This window comes from Ursus americanus, chromosome 34 (assembly GCF_024610735.1).
Source record: "Ursus americanus isolate L20-20 chromosome 34, mUrsAme1.1.p, whole genome shotgun sequence".
NCBI lineage: Eukaryota > Metazoa > Chordata > Mammalia > Carnivora > Ursidae > Ursus > Ursus americanus.
Window position 1 is genome coordinate 28,413,715 of NC_142160.1, and position 23,020 is coordinate 28,436,734.

General features: G+C 40.0%; 1 protein-coding gene across 10 annotated transcripts in view; it reads right to left on the reverse strand.

The window, feature by feature from the left end:
- The window catches only part of CDC14B (cell division cycle 14B), a 96,745-nt gene that overhangs the window by 8,399 nt on the left and 65,326 nt on the right, over positions 1-23,020 (reverse strand). For 5 of the 10 annotated variants that reach the window (XM_045780951.2, XM_087858935.1, XM_045780954.2 and 2 more), the window contains exons 6-13: positions 20,738-20,804; positions 18,057-18,119; positions 14,952-15,039; positions 14,414-14,644; positions 10,910-11,048; positions 10,577-10,736; positions 9,791-9,888; positions 270-386 (exon numbers count right to left, since the gene is read on the reverse strand). In XM_045780951.2, the coding sequence (XP_045636907.1) occupies positions 270-386; positions 9,791-9,888; positions 10,577-10,736; positions 10,910-11,048; positions 14,414-14,644; positions 14,952-15,039; positions 18,057-18,119; positions 20,738-20,804 (963 nt within the window). Of the gene's footprint in view, positions 1-269; positions 387-5,086; positions 5,232-9,790; positions 9,889-10,576; positions 10,737-10,909; positions 11,049-14,413; positions 14,645-14,951; positions 15,040-18,056; positions 18,120-20,737; positions 20,805-22,227; positions 22,370-23,020 lie in introns of all 10 variants that reach the window. The other 5 variants (XM_045780952.2, XM_087858936.1, XM_045780957.2 and 2 more) reach the window with 3 other exon arrangements.

Genomic DNA, 23,020 nt, shown 5'->3' on the forward strand with positions numbered 1-23,020 from the left:
AGTACAACCCTCTCAATTTCCCCATATTCTGACCCCGAGACCACATTTCCAGTGTCAAGACCCACCTCTGAAAAACAAAACAAAACAAACCCTACGTTAGCAACGGCCCGGATTTTCTTAGATGATGAACAAGTCAAACACATTTGATTGATTTCCTATCACAGGGACTCTGCTGTCTCCTCTCTTCCTCTCTTCATTCCTATCTCCAGAAAATTAAATTGAAAAACCAATGCTTGGAACTTTTCAGAAGAGTAGGATTCTTTTCTCACCTTTTAAAACTGCTTTTTCTTGAAGCAGATCGGGTAGTTCTTTTAGTAATGCCTGCACTGCCAGAAATGTTAGGTTCAGATGGCTTACAGCTCTGAACACTGGACTGGAGAATTACTCTGAAAACAGTTGGAAAAAAATAAGATTATATTCACTGAAACAATTTTCAAATACTTGACAGAGGAAGGCATTTTTGCACTTTAGTGGCAAATTATTTTATTGAGAATTGGTAGGATTTTCCATAAACACATTTGCCAAAAAAATCTGAAACCCATTTTCACATCAAAGTCTTTTTCATGTTCCCATGAAGGTCATACAGAGATAACCAGAATATACTTTGCTTTTAGAAAACAAATGACCTGGCATTTTAAGCAATTTCCACACCAAAGAAATCAATCAGTAAAACAAATCTTTGTGCCCCCAAGTCAAAGTAGATTCTCAGAATTCTAGTCATGAAAACAAGAAATCATTTTAAACCCCCAAATTCTAAGGAATACGAATATAAAAATCTATAAGATTGTCACTCTTCGGAGGTGAAAGTATGGGCAATAACCCCAAATCAATACTAATGTTATATAACACTTCCGAGTTTTAAAACTACGTTCAAGCACAATGTGAACTTTGTCTAGATTATAACTACTTACTAATTCGCTGAGTACCATTAACATGAAAGCAACACTGCTTACATTTTGTGAAACTCGATTTAATTAAACTCTAAAATAATCTCAAGGAACTGATGCCTATGGGTGTAGGTTGCCCAGGAGGCAAATTCATGAGTCAGAAGAACACCCTCAGATAGAGCCCACATAAAGTACCTCGCTCAAAAGCAGAGGGTGTTTTGTAATTCCTCATTGAACGGTCAGAGAGAAAACATCAAAAGATTTTATGTGCAATGCTTTTCTTCAACAGATAATGACCAAGATGCTGAACTGCAGACACACACATTTATAGATACTCAACTTTTATGTATCTGTAAGAGAAAACACTGCCTTCAAAATAAGCTTCCTCCTCTCCTGTCCAAACAAAGGTGAGAGCCGGTAACAACTTAGGAGGACCCAGCTCATGAGAGTAAACAGAAACCGTTACAACTGACTAGGAGTCCTACCTCCTGTGCCTGTGTTACTGCCATGTTAATTAATAACCAAAGCCGGGTCCTCAAAATGTAGCAAAGATCAGTAAATTCTTAGTATTACCCAAAACACGGCATATTCAGCATTTAGTAAAACTCTGTACTTCTCATCACTAAAAAAAAAGCAACGGGTGGCAGTGTACCAGGGTGGCAGCTGGAGGTCAGCGGTTTCCAAGCTGTTGGGGGGCAGGGGGCACGGGAGGGGCTGCTCTCTCGGCTGTTTCGCTTTATCCCCATAGTAGTTCTCAAAGCCTGCAAAACAGGCCTTCAGTCTCAGAGGGAAACCGATCCTGGGTAAACGAACCAATGCTTGACTCAGGATTTCTCACAAAGTTTTATCATTCTAACAAAATAGAAAAGGTGATATGCAGACAGCTGTTTGATCCAAGAAGGTAACCGACTGCCCTGGTGTATGAATTCTACCTCTGAAACAAGGATTAAAAATCCTTCTGATCATATTAAATGGGGGGGCAGGAGAATATTTAATGGTCTCTATTAACAGGATTTGAGCACAGAATTTTTCACAAAGAGAAACAAAACCACCGCCAAACTCCCACCGCCATTTCTGAAGCCTAGGCCCAGTGTGCGGCGCTGCCACTGTGGTCCTGAAGCCTCGCACCTGCTCCACGAGGCTCCTGGTGTTTATCTCCATGTATACAAATGGAGAAAATCAGATCCCTGTTGGCTTTTTGGAAATACCACACCAACCTGTCAAATAATTTGAGGCCACTTACAGCCGAAGGTAGAGACAATCACCACCCTGTAAAATCATTAACGTGAGAATAAAAACAAGAGCTTATACGTTACTTGCTTAGGAAATTTAAATCCTGATTTCTTAAATTAATTACTACTGAAATGTTTACTATTTGAAAAAAGAAATCACTGCTAAATCAAATATCAGACTGACGGGAACCATCTTTAGAAAGTATCTTTCTTCATAAAATTAATGTAAATAATTAATGCGAATTTTTTGAAAATAAAAGCATGACAGAAATTTGGAATGCGTTAATCACACCAGTAGGGATTCAGGTCACTAACAACAGAGGAGTTACTTTATCTGTAGGTTATGCATCAGTAACCTGGAACCCCCCAGCAGCAACACTCAGATACCTGTGATCAACTCCCCACCACACCACAGGGTGGGACAAGTTGGCAAACTCGTGACGCAGTCACTCTGCCACAGGGTACGTGGGAGCCCGCCACTTCCCACCTTGTGCAAACCAGGGCGATCACACGGCCTTGCAGAGCAATATTCTATGTACGTATTTTCTCCCTTCCATCTTTCCCTGGCAGAATCCGCAGTCCTGCTTTTTAGGTCTTGCCCATGCAACAGTTCACTTCGTTGCAGCCGCTTCTGAGACCCGGTATTCCGAGACTGAGACTTGCAACTTGAGGCATACAGCAAAGCAAGTAACTGACGAGCCAGCTCTCATACCTCTCAAACTACAAAATGCTTTGAACATAAATGTTCAATGCCAAGAAAAGAATCCATCAGTGCAACTATGCACTATTTACACTTGGTTATCCGCTGACACAGAACAAGCTTTCAGAATGACAGGCCTGAGGCCCCACAACCTTCAGACACACCTTTGCCACTGTCTCAGAATCCGATACAGCCATCTGAGGTGTGTGAGAGTCTGATTTTCCAGGCATGCCAGGTAACAACCGATCAGGCCACGCCATGTCAACAGCCAACAGAGGTGAATGCCAACAACGGTGCCCGTAAGTAGTCCCCTCAAAAGATAACTACAAGGATTATTCCTGTTTACATCATTGTTACTACTGAAGGTAACAATGTTTGTTTCTGTAATTCCAAATTAATCAGGCAAGGGAAATTGAATACTCTGCTTTGGGTCTACAAATGCAATGGCAAATATCAGTAATAACAATAAAAAAAGATTATATCTTACATAGGATAGTGAAAAGAAAGGTGTCTGATAGAAACCATTCTTAAACTTACCCTGGGAAAAGTAATACAACCACAAAGTGCCTAAGTATTATTAGCAATGATTCCACCCGTTTACAACTCCACCTATTCGAAATACCTTTCCCACTCAGAGCAGTCTGAGAATAAATCGAAGCACTGCATGCTGCTCTTGAGTCAGAATACGCAGAAATCTAAGCTTACTAAGAGGAATAAAGGAAAAAAACCAAACAGATCATCCATATCAGAAATATCGTGTATCTGCCTATACAATAATAAACTTGTATTAATAAGATATTCAAGAAAATGTCATAATAGGAACATGTTAAGCAGCCTTTCCTTAATTTTGAAAAGAATGGTGTCTGCTGGATTTTTAAATCTTTTCTAGCCATCTGAAGACACTCCGTGAAGCCACAAAGTACGAGAGTTGGTTGCAATGGAATTCCACTTTGGAGGAGATCCTAGAAGGAACTTTCATATTCCCTTATAAATCCCAAGTCCAAGTTGGAACAAGAGAATAAATTCTTGAAATATGAGCTAAAGGAAGAGTTTCAGAGAAAGAAGAATGCAGCCTGGACCTAAGAGGGTAGTGGTGAACCACAGTCTCGCAGGACACACCCTCCTTCCTGTACTCTGGGTCACAACTGCGCGGTGTTCCCCGGGGAAGCTTCCTGCCACATTCTACTGCAGAACAGAAGTCTGTTCACTGTTAAGGTCTTTGCTTACGGGTGAAAGATATCAAGAGAATACAGTATCTGCTATAGTCACCTAATAAGGGAGTTTTTTGTTTTTTTTTTAAGATTTTATTTATTTATTTGACAGAGAGAGAGACAGCCAGCGAGAGAGGGAACACAAGCAGGGGGAGTGGGAGAGGAAGAAGCAGGCTCATAGCGGAGGAGCCTGACGTGGGGCTCGATCCCAGAATGCCGGGAGCACGCCCTGAGCCGAAGGCAGACGCTTAACCGCTGTGCCACCCAGGCGCCCCTAATAAGGGAGTTTTGATTACTCCTGGGAAAGCAAAGTGGGAGGAAGTAAGCCCAGTGACGGTCATGCAGAAACACGAGGCTGAACAAGGGACTCCAGTCTTCTCTGCTGTCCTATTTCCACTAAACATCATTTTTGAAAACTGTACTAACTGTATTCCCCACAGGGGAGGATGTGAAATGAAGCCAAGGAGAAGATTCTGCGTGCTCAAGACAGAAGACTTGGCAGGCAAATTGCTGCTGCTAAGGGCACAGTGTCCAGCGGCAAAGCTGGAGGTGAAACACGACGCAAGGCTCACTAGCTGCAGAAGCAAATCTCTACTAACAGCAGAAGATCAGGGGGCAAATTCTTTTTTGCTAGATTGAAAAGGATATGCTGAAGATACTTACTCTGGGAAATTAGAGGAAATTGAAAGAAAACCACCCCAATTACCCCAAACTCACTAAATATTTTTCATAGGGAAAAAAAACTACTTCAGTGAAGTTAGAAATGGCTATTTCAAAAAATGCAGAATTGAAGAATTTCAAAAATGCTTAATTTGAAGAATTAAGCACAACTTAAAAACAAAATTTGTTATTTTTAATACCCGTACAGGAAAGGATCAGGGAAGGCCTCCCCCCGCCAACATCCCATTAATTGAGAAGTTTCAGAAAAAAAGAACCTTTGAAAAGAGGCAAACCAACAAAGCTAGGAGAGCTGACAGTGAGAAAAACATGCACCATTAAGAAACACACTGGCCACCAGAGGTGACCACACAGAGAAATGGAATATGGGACACTTACACAGCAGCTATTTGTCAAAGGTCCCGACGGCTACTGTGTTCTGAAGCCATCAAGACAGAATAGCAGGATGGGAAGAATGTGGTCACAAACGATCCACCAGATGACAACACTACACAGTGCAGAGGTCAGCACAGCTAGGGGACATCTGGAGGGGGAGGGGAAAGAACAGATGTTCAAATTGGGAAGGCAAAATAAATAAAATAATAAACAAACAAAGCCACGTGTGAATTCTAGACACCCTGTGATAGATACAAAGGGGTGGGGAACGAAGATGGAGTTTTGCCATTTCATGTGGGGGAGAAAATGCTATCTTCGGTTTTAAATTGATCTGGTATTTGGTAACAAAAGATGAGACCCAATCTGTAGCTGGATAACTGCCCCATGTTAGTTTAACTGTGTGATACAGAAATCAGAGTTGTAGTTACAGGACTGAAATTCTTCAAAAAGCACAAGATACGCACACACAGAAAACTAAAGCAAACCAGAGAAAAAGGAGGGAAAACCAGGCAACGACAAGCAGCAGCCCCGGACTGCTGGTTAACGATGACTCCGGGAGGCACACCCGTAAATGAACACAGCACAGAGCAGCTGATCTCACTGCAGCGCAGTCCCGTGCGGCATCATCTAGGAGTTCAGGCGAGCTGCCTACTCTGAAAATAAGGACTAGGGAAGCACACCCAACCCTGGGCAGCACAAAGTGAGGAAAATCTCCCCTGCGTATTAACGTTATATAAATGTCCTCAGTTGTTTTCCTCATTCATTCTCCTCTTGTGGCCAAACCTGGCTTTCAGCCCAGTCTCCAGTGGTCTAGTTTTTGGCAGTGAAGAAGGAAACCTCACAGTCTGAAGAGTGGTGACTCCATCCAGCTACTTCCAAATGGTCACCAGGACACATGTGTGACCCAACATAAAAGGCTCTATTGAGCATTTGCTTTGTGCGAGTACATTTACGATCAAGTCGTAAATGACTGCTCTGGCTTACTATGCGATCTTTATCGGTGTCCTTGTCATCGTAACCCCTGAACAGGTTTGTGGTATCTGGCGACAAGGGATTACACTAAGGATGGACCTGAAATCGAATCTAACCTCACCCTGCAAGTTACACCTGGCATTCACTCCTTCCACAAAAACACAAACCTACTAACATAGGTCAAGATTACAGGGGCTTAGTATTTAGACAGAACAGAAACACTGGCCTAGGAACACTAGCGGACTCTCTATCCACCCCAAGTTTCATTTGCAGCTACTGATTTAACAGTGATCTTAAAGGCGGAATGGTCCGAATACCCAAGTGTCTCTGTCACAAAGTTTTCATTGTTCTTCTATGAAAGCTCATGGCATAAGAATTATTTTCCAGGGGTGCCTGGGTGGCATAGCGGTTAAGCGTCTGCCTTCGGCTCTGGGCGTGATCCCGGCGTTATGGGGTCGAGCCCCACGTCAGGCTCCTCCGCTATGAGCCTGCTTCTCCCTCTCCCACTCCCCCTGCTTGTGTTCCCTCTCTCGCTGGCTGTCTCTATCTCTGTGGAATAAATAAATAAAATCTTTAAAAAAAAAAAAAAAGAATTATTTTCCAATGATGAGAGCACACCCATCCATACTGTGCTGTTAAGGGAGACTTAAAGCAAATTAGATCTGTATTTTCACCTTATTCCCAGGTAGGGTACACTTGACTCTTCACACACTCCATTTAACCCTAACGAACCTAGCAGAGATGATCAGTATGCAGAAAGACAGGCAGCATGGATGAAGGTATACAATCTACCAAATCTATTTTAGCACAGACGATAATATACTTGCCATCACGTCCTGCAGATCACACCAAGGTCACGGTGCTACGTGACTTACTGTCTTCGTGGTGGTCGGGATCAGACTCTCTGAGAAAAGGACTACTTTACAGTATCTAACAACTTTGTCTCTCCCCCAAATACTGTTTGTAAAATAGAAAACAATAACTGGAATACTATTTTGAGTACTATAAACTTGCTCTTAAGAATCACCAGTACTTATATATTTCTCACTACCTTTCCTTCTTATAAATATTTTTATTCGGCTAAGTACCAATAGTGAAGCAAAATAGGTTACCCACAGTGATAGTGGGGTCAGAATCAGGAGGTGGGGACTGATCTTAAATTTCTCAGCCCAAGCTGCTGTTAAAAACTCTCTCTCTCTCTCATTTCTGAAATACCACCACCACTTGGGAAGGAAAGGAAATCCCCAACTAACCTCTTCTTTTAGGGCCAGAAGAACTACACATAACAGCAAAAAAGGGAGGATTCCAACAGCAAGGAGGGTTTGAAAAAAGCAGAAGAAGGGATAAGTAAAGTGTTGTAGAGGAGGAGAAAGGGAAATCTACCCAGAGTAATCTAAAATTCCCCAGGGTTTTTACACTTCAGAGCTTAAAGGGATTTTAGCATTTGTCTTTTCCTTTAAAAGTGTGGCCTAAAAGTTTACTTTTGTGTATGGGAAGGGGACAGACATCTTGGGAGCTATTCTACTGGTTTCAGGACTATAATTACAACTAAAGGGATCTTAACTAGTGCTTTATTTTATTATTTTTTTAAACTTTAACCATTTTCCTTGGTTTATAACTTAGGCCAAATGCTTCAGAGAGAAGGGCCGGCGTCCCTCTGGGGGTGAGGTGAAGTGTAGCTCCGTCACAAGTGACAAGTGATAGCGGAGGCTGGTCTCTCCTTCAGCCAGCACTGACCACTGCGCTTTCACCCCGGGGACACCTCACACACCAAGGTGAAAGGGAACACATCTCTTGTCGCCTTCTGGTTTCCAACAATAGTTAGAATTTTAGGCTTCATTCATTGTCTTCTGTATTGCCACAAGCCTATCAGCTACGAAAGACTTTTATTGTCTCATCTATAGAAAAGAGCAACAAGTGACGTGAACCCTCCAGAACACAGATTCACAAGGCAGCAGACTCAGAGTTACTGAAGGAAATTTCCTAGAAGCCCTATGTGACTAAGCAGAATTCCCACCCCAACTCCCAAGTTGACTTTTCATCAGAAGCTTTTGAGAAATAAACTGATGGTGCAGATTCATAAAAACAAAACAAAAAACCTGGGCACGACTAAACGCAACCCACAAACCACCCATTTTCTAGGGCTTGTTCCCCCAAGGCCTGGACCAGCAGTGCCTGTGATACCCGGAAGCTTGCTAGAAACGCAGTCACAGACCACCCCCCAGGCCCAAAACCATAACCTGCATTCCGACAAACCCCCAGGAGACTCAAACGCACGGTGAAGTTTGAGCATTGCTCTAGGGAACTGCTCACCCCTGTCATGCCTCCTCTGACCTCAGGAGGATTATCTGGAGGACCTACAATATTTCCAAATAAAAAGAACCATGAAGGCCTTAGAGGAAGACTTACTGCACTTAAAATCTAAGTGGCATCTGGAGTGAAATAAATGACCTAAAATGCACCGTTCGTAGAGCTTTCTGTTTCGTGCTGTCCCACCACACTGCAGAGAAAGCTCAGAGAACGCTGGCACCTCTCATTCACATGGCCCTTTACAACTTCCTTCTTTTCCGTGGGTCTTTTAAGAACGTCCCAAGGCAGGGGCCCACGAGGACACATGCCTTCCGTGTAATTCTACTTTAGAACTTTAGGTAACAAGGAGGTGCTAGTGAAGAACCACTGTTAATTAAAAAGAAGGCCTGTTCTTCTCTGCCATGAACATTTATGGTATCATTAGGTCTTTACCATATTACAAGATGATTACTGAACAAAACAACTGTTTCCATCACCCCCCAAAAAAACCATAACTGGAGGGGCACCTGGGTGGCTCAGTCGGTTAAACGTCGGCTCAGGTCATGATCTCGGGGCCATGGGATTGAGCCCTGCATTGGGCTCCACGCTGGGCATGGAGTCTGCTTAAGATTCTCTCCCTCCCTCCCCCTCTGCCCCTCTCCCCCTAAAAAAAAGAAAAGAACATAACTGGAAATGCGGTTCCCCACAATGAAAAGGAAAGTTACTACAAGGAAGGAATCCAACAGCATAAATGAAAGCATATACTAAAGAATATACTAGAAAAAAGTGCAATGGCCAAGTTTTTAAATGCTACGTATTTTTCTAACAATCCTAGATGTTCCATGAGGTTGAATCCCAATTAGCACTTACATAACCAAGTACAGGTGGGCATACACACACTCACTAACAATGAAACTTCCCATCCCCATACTAAACCTTCTTCTGTAACTTGAAAATAACTCCTCAAACAAAAAATACAAAATTATTATTTAATCTAGTTCATTATTACCCTAAAATAATAGGACATTAAACCACAATGTCATCACTGATTAAATTCTACCATATCTAAACAAACTGTCTATAATATGGTAATGAATTTAGGGACACTCCCAATTTCAGTAACTATGGACAAATCTGTTACTCTGTGGTTTACATCTGCTGCCACGCTCGTGAGGACGTCACATGGTGATTATGCGTGTGAAAAAAGCATTCCCAATACTGCTTTCCTATATACAGAGGCTAGTGAGGTTACAACAGAAGACAGAGATAAGGTACAGCCAAGAGCTTCCTGGGCAGCACCCCTAGATTTTAAATAATGTAAATAACCATTGCAAAGTGGGATAATGGGCATGCAACTATGGAGAAAAACATCCAGGAAAAAATGCTCACAAAGGACCGCATATACATATTAAATAACACCAACCACACAAAGGAAACCAGACTCACGTGAGGGGAATAGCGTTTGGTTTTGACTGTCTTCTGCTTTTCAGGGCCCGAAGTCTATCGCCTTGTGTCACTCCATGGATTTCGTCATCATCACTGTACTGTATAAGTAAAAAAACACTGAGCTAGTGACTTCAGTTGTACTTATTAAGGCCATAAAGCACAGCAGCGACATTTATCCATATACACATACAAATAAACTGCTGAACTCTAAAAAATTTTGCTGCTTTCAAAATAAAGCTACAGGTCACATTTTAAGACAACCAAAGGTTGACTTTATAGACACAGAACTCTATAGCACTCTTGTTATAAAATATACTGTGAGGAGGCCTAATGGGTTTTCAATAATGAAAACATTCTTTTTAAAATTCCAAATCCACTTACCACCACTCAGTATAGTGCCACTACCCCCTAAACTCTCGATTCTTTAAAGTTTTCCATTTGAGAACAACTGGTTCCCTAAATCAACTGTGGCAAAATGGGAAAAAGTTAGGGCAGGGGGCACACAGGGAGGCGTCCCCAGGTCCACCTAAAGAGCTTACTTCACATACCTCTTTCTTCCAGTGCCTAGTGAGTAAAACAATTCTAGTTTTATGGACATATGACCTTATTTTAATTATTTTGAGTAAAAAGTTCCTAGAGGGGGCTCTAAGTATTAAAAAAAAAATGTGTGACAATAATCCCTCAAAATGTGCTTTATTATTTTATCTACAATTTTCCCCATGCCCTAGAAGGTCCTCAACAGCACTGAAAACAAGGACAACAGCGTGATGGGGATGGTTCGATTACCAGCTCAGGTTCTTGCTTGTCTTGATTTTCGACCCCATTGATTGAAATGTCATCAACAGCCAAGAGGAGTTTTGAGACAGCTGCTCTGTGTTTTCCATTCTCCTGACCCCTTAACTTTTGACGAAAATAGTCACCTTCCAACCAGAGGCTTGCCTGTTTCCTAGAGCATTTAAATAATATCATCAAAATACAGCTTTTCCACAAAGACACATGCAAACGATTCTCTCCTACAGACTATCTGTTGTTACTGGAGACTAAGAAAAATCCTACTTCCCATCATTTTCCAGACCCATGTGTTCCCTGAGGAATTACAAATGTTCTCTGTCTACTTACATCACCAAAAATTGTTGCTGCGGTCCAATCACTGAGCCAGGCCTGCAGATTCGGACCCAGGCAATGGTCTCAGCTGCTGTCATCCTGTAATGCTTCATGATGTAGCAGGCTATCAGAGTGCCTGTTCGTCCGAGGCCGGCTAGAAAAAGAAACAAACCAAAGGGACCTGGTCTCATGTACTCCAGAACTGTGCTGGGCAGGCACAATTTTTTAGAAGGCTTCCCATGACTCTGCTTCCCTCAACAGTCATTCTTACGTTTGGATGCACACAGTAATCATCTGAAGAGTGTTAAAAAATACGGGGTCTCACCTCCAGAATTCTGATTTCATTGGTATGGGATACAGCCTGGACATGGAGATTGCTAAAATACCCCAGAAGGTAGAACCTGTGAGTTGACAACCTTAGATATTTAGCAAAGGAGATTTATAAGCAACGTATTGAAGGTACAGCCTGGCTTCTCCTTATTACAGTAAAACACGAGAGAAGACAGATGAACTGAAGAAGGAATTGTTAAGCAAAACAGAAACTAAACATTTAGAAAATTCTAGGCCTATCCATATTACAAATAGTGAGAAAGTGTGTTCTGGAGTGAACACCAACGGTATAGTCGATGATCCACTCCATTAAGTGATTACCTACGGATCTAATCAGCCATCTCAGCAGAAGCCAAAACCAGTGTTGGGCTTGATTATACCAAACAGACACACTGCCAGTCTGGACTAAAGGATGAAACAAAGGCAGGCTTTCAGGCTTCTGGGATTCTAACAGGGGTAACAGAAATATCTCACTGGAAACATGCCTCATCCTTCAAGAAAAGGGAAGCATAACCCCAAGGGACCAACAAGCCTGCCACTGCTACCATAAGCCCCAGGGGCAAGGCTGTCTACTCCTGGGTTTCAAAGGGTAGGGCCAGCTCTGTGGTCAGTGGGTCAACTGTTCCTGCCCACAACCTCAGGGGCACGGCTGCTACCCAAGTGGGCCTGCGTGACAGGGAATGAACCAGAGCATTATTTCTGAGCCTTAAGATCTAAAAGCATTTACCTTGCCAGGTTCTGGACTTGCTTGGGACCTGTCAGACCTTTCTACTTCCTGATTTCTCTCATTTGGAAAGGGAAGGCCTACCCGATGCATGTCCCACTATTGTATTTGAGACGCGCTTAACTTGTCAGGTTCCACAAGTTCACAGCTGGGGGAGAATTCTGTCTCAGGAGGAACTGCACCTGGAGTGTCACCTATTACCTGACTTAGAAGATGTTTAGATGAGACTTTGGACCTGGCACTGATTTTGGAATGGATTAAGTCTTTGCAGGCTGTGGGGATGGGCTGTCATACGAGGACATGAATATTGGGCAACCAGAGAATGAGGTATTATGGACTGAATTGTGTCCCCTGCTCCCTGCCTCTCCAAAAATCCATGTTAAAGTAGTAACTCTCAATGTGACTATCTCTGGGGAAAAGGCCTTTATGGAGATAATTAAGGTTAAATAAGGTCACGTGGGGAATGCCCCAAATCTAATAGGACTGGTGTCCTTAGCAGAAGAGGAAAAGACATCAGGAGTTGAGTGTATACAGAGGACAAAAAGAAGACAGCTGCCTACAAGCCAGGAAGCGGCCTCCCCAGAAACCAACCTTAGTGGTGTCTTGATCTTAGATTTCTAGCCTCTGAAACTGGGAAAAAATAACTTTTGTTTAAGCCACACAGTCTGTGGTACTCTGCTGTGATCCCCCAAGCAAATTAATACACTCCCTAATGAATCTCACTTTCCACTTAATAATCCAAGCTTTACACGGTCATCAGTTCTCTTTCCAAAACAAAAGATCCAATCATACCAAATGCTCTTCAGGTTTTTAACTAGTCACCGGTCAACTTCAGGGTTTCTCAACCTTAGCACGACTGACATTTGGGGCCGGTGTGAGCTCTGTCCTGTGCACTGAGGGCTCTTTAAGAGCACCAATGGGCTCTACCCACCAGAGACAAGTAGCATCTTCCCAACTTGTGAAAACAAAAAAAATGTCTTCAGACATTGCCAAATGTCTGCTGGGGGTGCAAAACCACCCTGAATGAGGGTGATAGTAACCTCAACTGCTTACTATAATTTACAAAATGAAATAACCAGTGTTGGATTTTAATGATTTTTTCTTAATTGTGGCAAAATGTACATGACATAAAGTTCACCACTTTAACATTTTTGTTCATGTATCATTTTCCTGGTTTTATTTATTTCTGTGACTCCTTTTAGCTCACTGAGCATTTTTAATCAGCTGTTTTTTTTTTTTAAAGATTTTATTTATTTATTCCACAGAGATAGAGACAGTCAGCGAGAGAGGGAACACAAGCAGGGGGAGTGGGAGAGGAAGAAGCAGGCTCATAGTGGAAGAGCCTGATGTGGGGCTCGATCCCAGAACGCCGGGATCACGCCGTGAGCCGAAGGCAGACGCTTAACCGCTGTGCCACCCAGGCGCCCCTTAATCAGCTGTTTTAAATTCTTTTTCTGTAATTCAAAGACCTAGGTTTCTTTAGGGCCAGTATCTGGAGATCATTTTAACCATTTTTAAGCGTACCTTTCAGTGGCATTAACCAACTCACTGATGTGCAAACATTACTACCATGGCCTCTGGGTACTTGAGACAAATGTGTATTCCCTTGTTGCGGGGCAATGTTATGAGTGCGTCTGTTATTCCTAGTTGGTTTATCGTGTTGTTCAAATCGTCTATTTCCTTTCTGATCCTCTATCTGGTTGTTTTTTTCCATTATTAAATGTGGGAGAAGTTAAATAAACCCCAGTACATCATACAATGTATTACTACACATTCATTCATTCATTCATTCATTCGATAAATACTTATTAAGTGCCAAGGCACTGCTTTAGCTGCTGAAAACATAGCAACTTGTTAGAATATAAGCTCCAAAAGGACAATCTCTCAAAGTCTGCTCTGCTCACTGACATATTCTAGAACATATCAAACAAAAGGCACTGATACATATTTGAGAAATAAATGAATGCTGTCCTTTTTTTTTTTTTAAGATTTTATTCACTTATTTTAGAGAGAGAGAACGTGCACATATGCAAGAGCAGGGGGAGAGGGAGAGAGAACCTCAAGCAGACTCCCTGCTGAGCATGAGCCCAACACGGGACTCGATCTCACGACCCTGAGATCATAACCTGAGCCGAACCAAGAGCTGGACACTTAACCAGCTGAGCCACCCTGGCACCCCTAAATAAATGCATTTCAGTGTGATAAGGTTTTGTAGGATTACCAATGAATAGAATTTAGTGTATTGTACTTTTCATATGAAATTTGGGTTTTAAAAGCACTCTGTATATGCACAGCTTTTTAATGTCAATCGTACCTCAATAAAGTGGTTTTAAGAAAAAAGCAACTTACAAAAAAACAACAAGAAAGACGGCTTCATGTGTCCTCGCATATAGTCTAAATGGGCAGGGTGTGTTTCTAAACATACATGCATGTCCACCATTCTTTAGCCAACCCTGGAAACGTACCTTTACAATGTACTGCAATGGCACCCTCTGCATTTTCACAAATATCCAGAAATTCTTTAACGATGGCATCAGTAGGCGTGCTGCCATCCGCAAAGAAAAGATCATAGTGATCGAAACCAGCATTCGTAAAGCGTTTGGCGTCATACATCCTTTTATTCAGACGAATAATGGTAGTAACGTTGTGATTCTTAAAATATGGAATATAAGCCTCAGGAGAATGTTGGTGGTAACCTACATAAAGAAATTCACCAGATGCTTGTGTCAAATGCGGAAAGAAAACAGTGGATAACAATTTTACCTGTAATTGGGCAGAAAGAGTATCTGGACTAGGGACTGAATACCAATTTGATTATAACTGGAAAAGCACTAATTTAAGAAGTTAAAAGCCAGGCAGAATGATGTACTAAAATGACTGAGTATATTTAAATAATTAAGACAGACAAGCGTGGTTTAACTCTTCAGCCTCTTTCAAAGGAAAATACAGGATGGATACTTTTTTTAATAACAAAACTAAACCAGGTCCCCTATTTTCACATACCGCTTTCAAGTTTGGTTCTTGAATGAGGTCCACAGAAGGCAATAAATCGGTCTGGTATTATCCAATTTAAATCTCCATTTTCTGCTTTCTGCAAAGGGAAGATCAGTACAATTCATTTTTAGACTTAATCTCCTGTCCACATCCCTTCTCAACACTGAATGTCTGAAGGACTTCAAATCCATTTGTTTTAGCACAAAAACTGTTTATAAATGACCAGGAGACAGGAAACTAAAATTTAGCCTGCTATGAGTATTCCCAGGGAATAGTTAAGTTCTCCTGGTCCCAATCACTTCTTAAAAAAGTATCTTGGCTCAGATAGTCAGCCTTTGGAAAATAGAGCGGACCGTTGCTACCTAAAATATACCGAGTATTTTGGTTACAGGATCCACATAAATCCTCATGTGGTTGCTGCTACTTAATAAGAAAGCAAATTTTTTTTACTATGAGGGAATCTAGAAACTTCCCTATTTTCCTGAATGACTAACTGGCTTCCAATACAAGCAATCTTGACTCCTTCAACAAAGGGAAAAAAACCAAAATCCTTGATTTCTTGGTATTTACACCTTATTTCTAGAAGACACACTTTCATCATTCTGTTAGCTATTTAGTAAGAGGGTCAATGAGAAATCTTCACTAAACCCACCAGGATATTTGAAATTATAAGTACACTAAGATCACAGTATATCTCTAGAAAAGAAAATGAATGTAAACTGAAATTTAAAACACTTTACTCTGTTATTAAGTCCTTTCAACTAAGTTACCATACCAATTATTATAAGATAAATACAGCTAAACTTTAACAGTAATAGAAATGGATACACAAAGACTTAAGCAGGAAGTAGAAGACACTTGATAGTTTAGAAGGAAAGAACTAGCAATAAAAACAAGATCAATTAGCTTTGCAATTGGGATATACGTATGTGCACCCAAGAACAAGTAAGAAATAAACTGGGAGTTGCCTGAATCTCTACAGGCCAGTCAGGTAACCCAAATCCAATGTACTTGACTTAATTACCAGCGAGGGGAGTTAATGAGCCCATGTTCCATACTAAAAGGACTAAGCAGGAATGAGAATGTGTCCAGATATTCCAATTTTGAAATGAAACGAGAAATCCGGAGTTTTTGAGAGACTATAGACTATGAGAAACAAACTGAGGGCTTCAGAGGGGAGGGGAGTGGGGGAATGGGATAGGCTGGTGATGGGTAGTAAGGAGGGCACGTATTGCATGGTGCACTGGGTGTTATAGGCAACTAATGAATCATCGAACTTTACATCAGAAACCAGGGTTGTACTGTATGGTGACTAACATAATATAATAAAAAAAACATTAAAATAAAATAAAATAAAAACTTGTAGGTCAAAAAAAAAAAAAAGAAATCTGGAGTTTTTAATGAGAAACCTATGATCAGATTTCATTGAATCACACACATCACAGATTGCAAGATGCATCCTGAATTCAGAGAAATTAAAATGGGAAAAAATGGGCATCATGGAATCAATGAAAGACACTAATGCAAAATTTTTAAATACACCACAGAGACGAAACAAAATGACCCACAGTCTGTAGCTACCTAAACAGTTCCTTGTGTCTCAATGCAGTTTCAGCGAAAGTAAGCAGCACTTGTGGGCAACCTTGCTACTCCTCGCAACACTGCAATTTCTGCATTAGTGAGCGGGAAACTAATTAGCACCTATATCACTCCTTAGTAACATATAAAGACGTCACTCCGCTCCACTGAAGAAACACCAACTGGCATTCTTCCTAGTTTTACTTGCCTAAAAAGAGAAAGTCTATTTTATTTTAAACGTTTAATTTTACGAGGACAAGCACAAGAATAATGGTATTAAGTTATATTTACTAGTTTAAGATGCAAATTAAAAATATATTGTTCTTCAGAAATGTACTATTAGAGAGAAGATATGGTTGGCCCGAATGAATCAACCATGAGCTATGCTTTAGATCTTTGTACATCACAGTAGTGACTAACCGTAACTATTAAAACAGTTCAGTTATACCTAACAGTTTAAAATAACAGTTACTCTAGAAATCGATTGTGAACGGACAGTTATCTGAGGATTACAAATACTGCTGCATAAAGTGCTGTCTGTGGAATCTCTCCATCATGAGTGAGAACGTCTGCTCAAGATAACCACAGTAGGATAAAAAGACAAGATTCCATGAGTATTCTTGGCGAAAAGACCTTTAGCATAGCATCTTACTATCTATTTAAAGGGTAGAATGGTAGAATCAAATTACTTATTCTTTAAAAAACAAATACACTGCATTCAAAAATGTAGAGGACATCTATTGCTTTGCCTTCCTGGACTTGCTTCTCTCTCTTGTCTGTGTGGTTTGATAGGGCTGATCCCAGCACTTCACTCCAACTACCGAGATGGCCCACCCACCAACAGCCCTCATCAGGAACACAGTCTGGTTTAGGGCTAGGGACACGATCTAAGGCAGGCCAATGAGGAACTTGTGGGTCTTTTCTGATGAGTTTGCCGAGAAAATAAATCAAAGCTACTGGTCGACATCTTTGTCACTACTGGGGAGCTTTAGTCCAATTTCTGATAAGTATGGGAGTACATTAATGTGGTCATGCATGAAGTTACAACTGCTCCTGGAATTTTTATTTATGTAAGCCAATAAATTTTCCTTTTTTATTTAAGCTATCTGTATTTACTTTCTGTAACTTACAACCAGTAGTGTCTTGACTTCATACGAACAAAAGGTTATGATAAAAACATATTTTCCACAGGTAATTAGATACATATAATGACTATTCATCTCATCAGATCCTATGCTAAGGGTTTTATGATTTCCTCATTTAATCACTATATGAAAATCATCAATACTCAAAAACAAAAACAAAACAAAAAACATTACAGAAAAATGCCCATAAGCACATTCATGCACTCTGGAAAGATGCATCAAATGCAGAAATCAGCACTGAAACGGAGAACTGGGGTAAGAGGATAAAGACTTGAAATTTTTTTTTACTCTATACACATCTAAATTGTTCACTTCTTTAAAAAACAAGAATATTATCTCTGGAAGTAAAACATGAATAAGGGAGTTAAAAGCAACATCCTTGGAAACTTACTTCATAGTGTTCATATTCATCAAGGTGAAATGAGTTGAAATTAAGGAAGTCATACTGCATTGCCTAAAATCCAAAGGAAAGCTTTTAAGAATAAAGATGTAAATAAGAAAACAATTTCCAATCCAATTTCCTAATTAAAAATTTCAGGAGGTAACCCAAAAGAGCATTATTATATTTAGATTTTGTTCCACTGACTAGTTTTCAAAGAAGGTGCACTATGTGTTTTAAATGCTTCTATTATCTGGTAGATTAGTTATAACAATATTTACTTTAATGAGATTTTATTTTTTTAATTTTCCTTCATCAATCATCCTATCCATGCAGAGCTAAATAATCAAGTTTTCAAAGTAATCCTACTAAACTTATTAGGTCAACACCACTCAGCCTTCAAATATAATGCCCAAGCAATGATCCCTAAATAAATAAAAAAGGAAAAAACTATAGGTTAGCTTATCCTAAGCAAATCCCACCACTTCATAAATATTTTCACTTTCAAATTCTTTTGAATATGAATTGAAAGATTAATGTTCCTGATGCTATAAAATTCAAAAATTTGAGAAAATTCTTCTTTCAATAAAAAGAAAGACCATAAAATTTCTGTTCTGTGACCTCACTCTGAGTTGCAGTGGACAGATCATGCTAAGCAAAATAAGCAGAGTATCTAATTTCTGAGACAAAGACGAGCTCATGGCCTTTGTGAAGTGTTGTCCCTGCTCGATGATCCCTGAGCCAAGGAATATGTAAGCAAGAATTTTTTTTTAATTGAAGTACAATTGACATACAATGTTTTATTAGTTTCAGGTGTCCAACATAATGATTTGACAATTCTATACATTACTCAGTGTCCACCACAGTAAGTGCAGTCACCATCGGTCACCATACATCATAAACACTACTACTGACTACATTTTCTGAACTGTACTTTCTATCTCTGTGTATAAGCAAGATCTCCTTGATCAGCAAGGTATTCTTGGTTCATAAGGGGTGACTCCGTAAACTCAGCTTTCAAAATTTAAACTACTAAGTATGAATGAAAAATAAGGCTTACAATACCAAACAAAAAAACCCCCATTTTACAAAATATAGTTATTTAAATTCTAATTTCAAGACCATGATGAATTATACTTCTTTGAATCCAAAATACGCAAAACATGTCATGCTATTTGAACTAGAGATGTTCCTAACAGAATGATCAATAAAATGTAGTTTATAGGCAATTTCTATTCATAAAGAGCCTATAAAAGTTGCATTAAAATTAAGTCACAATTATATTTATAAACGTTTTATATATGCAGTAATATTCCAAATCAGCTACCAACAAAAAAATGTTTAAATTGAAAATCAGAAGCTGTCGAATAAAATTAAATATAAAGCGAGAAAAGCAATCTTGGCCTATAGTTCCTGCTAATTAATTCGACTTTGGATACAGTATCTGATTAAAAAAAAAACAACAACTAAGCTGAGAAATAACAATGGAAACCGCTGTAGAATGTTATAGTAGACCATTTTCAAGGCTAAGTTTTTCACCTCTCCTTTTAAAGGAGAGAAGGCAGCCCTAGGATCAGGACAAGTACTCCTGCCTATGTTAGCAGTTCCCAGGGGTCCACCTGGCAGGAACTGTAACTGCAACTGGAAGGGGTTCATTTACACTTGCTGTCCCTCCGTCTCTTGAGCACTCCCTCTGCACGTGACCTGCCTAACCTAAGGCCTGAAGGAGCTGCCTCAAGGTCTATGGCAACGAACCCGACCAGCTCTATCAGTCACTAGACTCAAACCCAAAAAAACCTTAAGTTCCATACCTTGTTGCCTAATACAGGAAAAAAAAAAGTATACTAATCAATCTCTGAATTTGTATAGTACTTCTCAAAATTCTCAGAAAGCCACTGTTTCATTATACAAGAAAGGAAACCCAAGTTCCTTTTGCCTCTGAAAATACAAGTCGTATAAAACTTGAGATGTTGTTGAAGGCCTACTTGATCCATGGACAACTGATCTACAATTCTTGTTTCTTGTGCTGCCCTGACATTCAAGACACATGCCTGAGGGAGTGAGTGTTATAACCAGAGTATGCTGCGTCACCTAACTCCAGGGGACCCCATTCATTTAGAATGTGATATGAAAGGTGTCCCTAGGAGTCAAAGACAGCAGGCAGCCCTGGTTATAAAACACAGGAGTTATTTTTAAATAGCTTTGACAAAGCAGTGGTGACCTACTTGGTCTTATATAAAACCTAGTAACCAACTAATGGGCTATACAAATTCTGTTGAAATAAAAATTGAATGCTTGAAGATACAAAAACGAAGTGTTTCTATCAGTAACTGTGTTCCAGAAATGTCCGTTGTAATTAGGATTGGTGAATATAGGACAAATAAAATACACAAATGAAAGAGAACTTGGAAATCAGTAACCTACTTTTTGTTTCTCTTTGAAATCACAACATACTCAAAGCAAGTCTGGATTTAGCACCTAATTACGTAACGATCTCTTACTGTCCTCTGTCGTTCAAGTGGCTTTTCTCCCAACTCATTCACAGAAACACTCAGATTCAGGAAAACTTCTCTGGTTTGGCGTCACTCTAACATTAGTGGGGAAATGGGGTATCTCTTTATGGAAGAAGGCCTAGCCTTCCTTGGACTATAGTTTTCCAACTCAACGCTAGGCGCATCCTACGAATCACTTACCTTTTTTACTGCATGAAAACAGTCGAGGAGTGTAATGTAGAAATTGCAACTTCCATAGGCAGCATCTCTGAAATCCCGAAAGTATTGAAATACATAGCTCAGTTAATTTAATTTTCTGTAGTACACCTGCCTCAAGACAAAGCTGACTAGAATTTAAAATCAAACCACAAATTAAGAACCGGGCTCAAAAAAAAAAAAAATAAATCTTGCCTTTTGGTTTTTAAGTCAAGGATAAGTCACTTATAAATTTCACTGCAGTTTCTACCTATTCCAGTAGATAGTTTTATAGATGTGGATCAATAATGATGACTTTCTAAATTTCAAATGACCTCTCAAAATAATTTCTGGCCTTGATGAGTAGGCTTCAAAAGTTTCTTCTTAAGTTCTAATCAGTAATATATTCCCCACCCCACAAAAGGGCAAGGCATTGCATTTTCTTCTTCAAACTGGAAAGTACCATATTAAACTGTTACCAGGAAAGACTACATACACACACACACACACACACACACACACACACACACACATGTGTGCAAGTGTAAGTATGTGCTGTAGGTATATGTCCATCCACGTAGGAAAAAACTATTGGGAAATCAAGGTAATATGTAATACTAGATGCAAGCTAAAAAGCAGTCTGCTCTTCTCATGCTTTTATAATCTTTAACAAGTTAACTGAATAACTTGTTTCTGATTCTTAGAAGATTAGGGTACCAAGAAAACCACAAGAACTAAGGGGTCAACCACTTTAGTACTCCTGGGGAAGTGTTTAAATTAGTTTACAGACAACTCCACCCAATACCGCATCAACAGCTAACAGTAATCTTACCACAAATCTCTTAATGTCAGTTAAGATTTTGTCTAGAAAAATAAGGTCATCCTCCACTCCCACCTGCTTCTCCTTTCCAGCTACCTTGAGCCATTATGAAGTGAAAATGTGGGATTAGGCAAGATAAAAATTAATTTATCTGTGATCATTCTAGAAATGCCAAAAAACTGTGACTCTCTGAATGGTCCTTCATTTGGTTCTTTGGTGGAACCAGCTGCTTTCAAAGACATCATTATTAATTGCCTGCCTTGGTTGGGTTTTCACATTGTAATATTACTTACCTGAAAAATTAAACAACACATTTTAAATTTTCAACATACACAAACCTTTAGAATACAGACATTTATAGCAACATGAACACGGGGGAAAAGGATATCCTTTTTACTTAAGATAGTTTTAGACATTACTGTCTGAGCTGGTTAGAATTACTGAGGTAAGTTATATGTTAGCCTTCATAGGACTGCACACAAAGTCTTATGACACGGCATTTTTTCCTATAAGCGTCTGAATTTAAAAAGCTGCTCTTCTAAAAGCTAGAAAAGTTCTCTACGCAGCCTAGAAAACGGTTTTACCAATTGTTCATTGGCAATATTCAGGAAGGAAATAAACACAATGACCCACAGCCGTTCTCAGTGTGGTCCCTGTTCAAGCAGCATAGTATCACCTGGTCCTGTTAGAGATGCCAGTTCCCGGGCTCCACGCCAAACCTACTGAGTCAGAACTTCTATGGGTGGGCCAGGTAATTTTTATTCTAATAGGTCCTCCAAGTGATTGCCACGTATGCTCCAAGTTTAAGAACCACTGACCTATAGAATCAACACAAAACATTTGTTTTGTAGGAATAATTTTTTCAAGGAATAAAAAATATTTTTAGAAAGAGAACCTATAGTAAGGAAAGGAAGTAATTTAGCCTAAACCAAAATCAAAATTGTCAGTGGAGGGGCTCCTGGGTGGCTCAGTCGGTTAAGTTAGCCGACTCTTGATTTTGGCTCAGGTCATGACCTCGGGGTCCTGGGATTGAGCTCCCTGTCAGGTTCCCTGCTCAGTGTGGAGTCTGCTTGAGATTCTCTGCCTCTCCCTCTGCTTGCACGTGCTCTCTCAAATAAATAAATAAATCTTAAAAAAATAATAATCAGTGGAAAGACGGTGAACTCTCAAATTACATCCCCGTGTTTTTAACCATGTCTCAATTACTTTTATTATCTTCTTAACCTACAGATAATTCTTCCTCAGTTAAGTTAAAGGCATGCTGAATTCAGTCTTTGTGATAACTTGATACATTTATTGAATGCATATTTTTTGAGACTCTACAATGGGCCAAGCCCTGCTCTAGTCAGTGATGATTCCACAAGCTTTAATCTGGGCTCAAAGTTCTGCCTCATACATCATACTACCTGAATAGACAACAAAAATCTTTCTTTACTCATTCATGTTTATTTCTTAACACCTCCAACTTT